This window comes from Apis dorsata, unplaced genomic scaffold (assembly GCF_000469605.1).
Source record: "Apis dorsata unplaced genomic scaffold, Apis dorsata 1.3 scaffold_92, whole genome shotgun sequence".
NCBI lineage: Eukaryota > Metazoa > Arthropoda > Insecta > Hymenoptera > Apidae > Apis > Apis dorsata.
This window is the reverse complement of record NW_006263390.1, coordinates 237,700-244,811: the sequence shown is the minus strand read 5'-3', so window position 1 is coordinate 244,811 and position 7,112 is coordinate 237,700. Positions and strand designations below refer to the sequence as shown.

Below are 7,112 nucleotides of genomic sequence, written 5' to 3'. Positions count from 1 at the left end.
TTTTATTTTACAAAATAATATAATATAATAATAGTTAATATATATATATATAATATAATACAATATGTATATATACATATATATATATAATATATATATATAATATATATATTATTATACATGAGTTGACATATATCATAAAATGTTTTGGTTAAAGTTCAGCCAACATTTTTTATAGTGAAAATAAATATAATAAATAAAATATAATTTCATTGATGAAAACATGACTAATTTGTTAAGTCATAGAATTAAGAATATAATCCTAACTGATAAAAATAATAAAAGAAATTATCATTTCAAAATTATTAATAATAAAAGTAATAAAAATATATTATAATCAGTCTCTTTATTCTTGTCATTCAGACAAATTTAACCTACTTATGTGAAGACATGTAATTATATTTTAAATATAAATTATATTTATTAACAAAAGTTTTTGAATATAATTTTTTAATGTGATTTTATAAAGATTTAAGAATTTATAATTGTTTATAATTCAATTTAATGAAAAAAAAATATAATTTTTTCAATGGTTATAATTATAAAATTCTATGAAAATGATATAATGATATAAAATATATATCAAGAATCAAAATATTGGTTTTAATAAACAAAAAATGTTTAATAATTTTATTTATTATTAAATGTGCACATCATTTTCTAATATATATGTATTACTTTATTAATTTTGCCCTACTAACAATTCTGTTTTACCGACGAACTGCAAACAGCAAAACATATCATGGCTGAATATGGTGGTTTTGTGATGAACAATATCTTGAGTTGTGTTAATAAATTTTATGCTATAAAAAAAAATTAATAGTGGAATTTGTGACACAATTGTGAATAAATTTTGTACAGTGCTCTTTATATCTATAGTATTTCATAGCATTCATTATATGTTATAAAAAAGTATATGATAATTGGAACAGAAGACATTATTACTCTCTATCTCTATTAGTAGAAATTATAATATCTTACCATCTTTATAACATATTGTTATAAATAATTGTGTAATTACAATAGCTCATATCAAAGTCATATTTCTATTTATGAATTTTCAAGTATCAATTTGATGTTTATGGATTTTATGTGTAAGATACTCTGAATTCTGTGATACGTAATAAGTAAAGTCTGATGCCAAAGCTACGAAAGAATAGGAGAATTGAAACTAGATGGGGTGTCAAATATTATACAGCAGTGAAAAATGCTGTTTTTATAACACATAAACAGCCTTATGTGCCAACAGTACCACCCCCCTCTTTGAAGGAACATGTTCCAGAATGTGAGACACTATATATGTGTACACAGTGCAAAGACTGGTGAGTTTATTGATACATTTATTATTTAATATATTTTTTCTTTTATAAATACAATTATATAAAACTGATGTATACGAAGCAATAAATTATAATTAATTTAATTTAATTCATAATAAAATTAATTATTAATAAGAAATAAAAATTTAACATAGAAATTTCGTTTTCTATTAGCTTTCATTTTCGAAGCAGTTTGGAAGATCATATTGCAAGGAAAAGTTGGATATTGGGATATTGGTGTCAACATTGTTTTGTGACCGATTGTAAACATAGTTCTATAGAAGGTACATTATGTTCAACATGTGTGCAATCAGATCGTGAGAAACGTTTATATTTAAGAAGTAGAGGTTTACGTAAAAGTCAAAAATTTGGGGTAATAAGAATCTTTTACAATCAATGTCAATTTTTTGCACATTTGAAAACCCATAATGTAAATTTGGTATACATGGGTGATTTAATGTTAATGCCTATACCAACAAATATAAATGATTGGAATCCTGAAATAGATGTAACTTGTGAAGCACTCATGGAGCATACATTTATAATAAAAGTTCATATAATGGATTGGTTAAAAGATAAAACCATTACTAACAATTGGTGGCAATTAGGAGGAGATAGCAATAATCCAATTACTCTTATTCTTAAAGGTTATAAAGGTCGGTTTCATTTTAAGCCATTAGAAGTACCAATAGATGAACAGTTTTCTATTTTGAATTCTGTTCATTCTACATCTAAAAATAGTAACATGTATTCCGATATTGAAATACTTGATTCTGTTGAAAATGTTGATAAAAGGGCGAGCCCATCTTCTACAGATACCATAGTCTCCATCTCCGATGAAAGTGTGATCGAAAATGAAGACAGTCCTTGCACGATAAACGATATTACTTTTGTTGACTGTGGGCCTACATCAAAGTGTTTTGAACCTGAAATTCCATTAAATACTAAGAAAAAAAGAAATATAACAGTTTCCGTAAAATCAATGCAAGATTCCGCTACTCTTCAATCTTCAAATATGGTTACTAATAAATTTAAAAGGAATAAAATAACACAATTAAATTGTATTTCACCCAATATGGTTATGTCTTATGGCAATACTATGATAACACCTAAACGCGATGTTAAAGATTTATCAAAATATCCTACTAATAAACAATCTTCATCGAAGAATCTAACGCATAAATCTAATAATAGTACACCGATTAAAATAATCACAGAAAGCAATATCGTAGAAATAGACTCCGACAAAAAGATGAATAAAACACTTCTCAATAATTTATTAATAGTAGAACCATTATCTAAACTGCAATCTGAGCCATCTCGTGCAACAAAAACGGATACATGCAAAAATAAGTTAGATAAATTTAAACAAAATGTACATTCATTAACCGTCAATTCTGGTCAAAAAGTTGTCACGTTTCAAAGCAAAAAGCACGTTGATATCAATACAATTATTAATCAATTACCGTCTCACATAATTAACAACAAAAAGATTGTTTTTATAGGACAAACTTCTGATAATGCAACTATTCATAATAATAAAGAGTCACACTCTAAAACAGTAGTTCACTTAGTACCTGATGACAATGAGAAATTGTTAGAAATGAAAAAAAATCTAGAAAATGAGAAACTTTTGCAAATTAACAAAGATTACAATAAAAATATTTCTAAATCGAAAAATCAAAGTGAGGCCAATAAAAGCAAAGGACGAGCTTTATCGAACAAAATTGTATATCAAAATGGGCGGAAATATATTATTAAACAATCATCAGGTTCCGCTAAAAATTTAAAAAATACGTCCAAGGGAGTAGCGGCGATAAAAGATGGAGGAGGAACGATGCAATCAAAATCTACAAATGGTATTCCACCATTGATACCCTTAAATTCCACTGAAATAGAAAATATATCAAATCAGGAAAAAATAAATTCATTTAATAGTGATATTTCCCCTTTAACACCTTCACCATCTCCGTCGGAATTATCAAGTAGTTCGAGTTGCGATGTTAATTCCAAACAATCCTCTTCGTCGGTGAAATGTTCTCAAAAGGCCGATGTATCTTTCTTAAATATTGAACATAAAGATATTGGCATTGATGTACAAAATACGAACAATTCGTTTGAAAGTTTATCATTCCATAAAGGAGAGGATCAAAACTTGTATCTCGATGTAAAATTTCTTAACCAGAAGCCAATTTATACTATTGTTGACACATCCACGATGATAACGAAATGTAAAGAAGAAATGTTAAATGAATTTTTTCATCTTCCTTATTTCGAACTAAAGAAACGTTATGATCATTTACAAGAAATTGGGGAAGAAATATCGAGAGTGATGAATTTCGTAACCGACAATGTGATCAAAGAAAATTTGAAAGCCGTTCACATCTTGCAAACCGTGTTGAAACATTGCATTGATAAGTGCACCGAAACGAGCGATGAAACAGAGGAAAAAGATATACCATTGAACGAATGGGAATCAGAGTATCGACAAACGAACGAAAAACCTATTTGCAAAGCGTGTAATAAAATTACAAAACCCAAGTATTATGTTCCAGGATTCTCGAAACCTGCGGAAAACGATATTTATTGTTCTTGTTACAGGCACGTGTGTCACAAATGTCAAACTTACCAAGGTAATTCAACGCGTTTCGTAGCTCATCAAACATTTCACGATAAAGAAAAACCGTATTTATGCCCCGATTGTTATCGTAAATTTACGACATTTAAATCGTTAGAGGTTCATACGTGGACCACTTGTTTTCATACGCTGAAAAAACGTGTCCTCGGTTGCAAGGTTTGCGAAATAGATGGTTTTCAAGATATGGAATCTGTCGCTAAACATTTTGCTATTATGCACAGTCACAATAAAATAGTTTGCGATAAATGTTACATCGTTTTGCCCTCCTACTCCGAATACATAAAACATCATAAAGATAAACATTTGGATGGGGATGATTATCATCCTATAAGGCTGGTATTGTGCAAAATTGGACGATGCATCGTACGTTGCGAAGATTACATGTTGCACATGGAGAAGCATCTAGTCGTGCAAAGATTAATATGGTTTAAATGTCCATTCTGTATGTTTATTCACGTAGAACCGAAACGAATTATGTCTCATTTGCAAAGTGGGCACGTAACGCGTTTAAAGGAACTTATAAGTCACGAGGTGTTGTTGAACGTTTTGCAAGTAGAAAACGCGGCAAATTTGTTGAAGAGTAATTTGCAACAGAATAAATTCACGAACGCAAACGCGGAATCTTGCGAGGACGGGACTGTTATGCCTAAGATTATAAATGCTAGGACTATCACGTCTGAGGTATTTGAAAATGGAACGACTCAAGGAACGAACGATCAAATGATAAATGACGACATTGCTCCCCAATGTTCCAAAATTGTTAATTCAGAATTTTCTGTTTCAAAATTGAGCAAAACTATACCGAAGATACTCGATGTCAGATCGATGGCCGATTCGGTATCGGATAATTCGAAACACGAGGAAGCTGAGATAATTGCAACAAAATTTACAAAAATGAACGAGGGAAACGAAGAAATGGAACAAAACAAAATAATCAAAAGGATCGAAAATTCGAGGACGGAAATTACATTGGAAGAAAATGCAACAACTACGATAAAAATAGAATCCAAAGAAAATAATAGCGATTACATACGGGATAATAAATCGATTTCAGATATATTGGACGTTGACTCGTTTCAACGAGATATCGTTCCGAAAATGATCAAAATGCAAAGTACAAATGACACTTTGAAAAAAGAAATATCACGCGAAAAGGATAAAATGAAATCAATCGAAGTAGAGACGAGAGAGAACGAAACCCAAGTTCAAAAACAATGCGATGAATCAATCTTGAAACCTCCTCCGCTTGCTAGAATTCCTTCACACGTATTCGAATCGAATCGATCCAAGAAGATCGGACAGTCGACCAAAGGAGGAAAAGCGACCGTGTTTTTGCGCAATCCGAAAATTCCTCGACGAATTGCTCTAAACTGTCCAACCAACTTGAACGAGATATTCAATTTTTCGTGCCATTTATGCGGAGAATTAATAAATACATCAAAATCTATTATAAGTAATCACTTTCAGAATAAACATTCGCAAGAGTGTAAATTATCGACGATCACTACAAATTTGTTACGTATATCGCCAGAATTCATTAACGGAGGTTACAAGGAATTGTTGGATAACAAGAAACGCAAATCGGACAATTCCATATCGAATGCGAAAAGAAGACGACGATGGAATCCAAAAAAATATACCGACGGGAAACACGCAAATTTTACCGGACTTGGACTGTGCGTGAAACAAGTAACGGCCGAAGATAGCGAGGGTAATTTTAGATGTAAAAAATGTGATCAACGTTGCTCGAATATGGCAAATTTGAGAGAGCATATCGCTTCTAATCATAGAATAAAAGGCCGATATTTGGTTTGTTTGGAATGTGGGGATAATTTTGTGGTTGCGCCTAGCCTGCAAATGCATCTGAAAGCGTTTCATGGGATAGAGGATCCTATCACGTACATGGCGCAAAATACGTTATACGCCCCTGATAACGTCGATGATCTTGAAACTGGAGGGAAGTCCATCGAAGCGAATCAATGCCACGTTTGTATGGCAGTTTTCGAGGATAAGGCAGCTGTGGATAAACATCTTCGAGTGCATGGAATGGCATTTTTAAATCGTAAAAGGATAGAAGCGCAAAATGCTTTGAAAAGTCCGGAGAAGAAAGGTGAATTGGAGGAAGAAAAATATACGCCGATTAAACCAAGTCCAAAAGAGCTCGTTCGGAAGGATAAACCAGCGGAAACTATATTAGAAAAAATTACTGTAAGTCGAGTACGAACGTAAGATTGTATATTTATTTCAATCATTCATAAAGCATCGATCTTAATCGTTTTTCATTTCAGGCAACAATATAGCTAATGGAGGCACGATTTTCAAAAACGGTGTCGATCGAAAAGTAATACACGTATTTAATAATTTCTAGTTTTTAATGAATATGATCGTGAATCTGTGATTTTAATGTTTTGTTTAAGCAATGAAAAAAAAAAAAACGTTTCCTCTTTTTATAGTAAAAAATAACAAAAAGTATAATGTTGTTAGTCATTATAGTATAGTATGTCAAAAAAAAAAAAAAAAAATGTAACTTTGATTAATGCTCAGCTCGGTATATACCTATTAACACATTGCGTTCCAAAATTCTTTTTTTTATTATTAGATTTATCGCATTATAGCTCTATTATTTTAATAGTAATAATAATAGTTATATATATATGCTTATATAAACCAAACGCAATGTGTTAATTTGCTTAGATAACATGGAATAGAACATCTTTGTAAATATATACAAACAATTGTAGACAAATGTATAATTTATTTTGTTAGAATTTCTTTGTTAACGCGTATTCAAATAATTGAGTTATTCTATTATATGTACATCGTTAAAATTTGTTTTTTCTTAACTTTACGCAAATCTTGCAGCCTAACTATTCTTCAAAGTTTCATATTCCATCATAAATAATTGTATATCTATTACATCCTTCGTATGTATGAAATCCTGTACTTGCAATTGCAATATGATGTAAATAATTGCCTTGTTTTGAAAAAAATATAACTTTTTGTACTCTACTAATTCATATGCATCGTTATATCTAAAAATAGATAAAAATAAAATATTCTGATTTACTTTCAAAAAACTTCTACTTATCCTTGATATATAGAATATGGAAATGATGTATTTTACACAGTAAGATAGATTATTAATTGCACCGACA

General features: G+C 30.2%; 1 protein-coding gene across 1 annotated transcript; it reads left to right on the top strand.

Annotated features, from left to right (window-relative positions):
• Window positions 1-658: 658 nt before the first annotated feature.
• On the top strand, window positions 659-6,697 carry LOC102674477. The gene is made up of 3 exons (XM_006611816.2): window positions 659-1,322; window positions 1,494-6,165; window positions 6,246-6,697. The coding sequence occupies exons 1-3, from the start codon at window positions 1,138-1,140 to the stop codon at window positions 6,255-6,257; spliced, it is 4,869 nt and encodes a 1,622-aa protein (XP_006611879.1). The 5' UTR covers window positions 659-1,137; the 3' UTR covers window positions 6,258-6,697.
• Window positions 6,698-7,112: the final 415 nt, after the last annotated feature.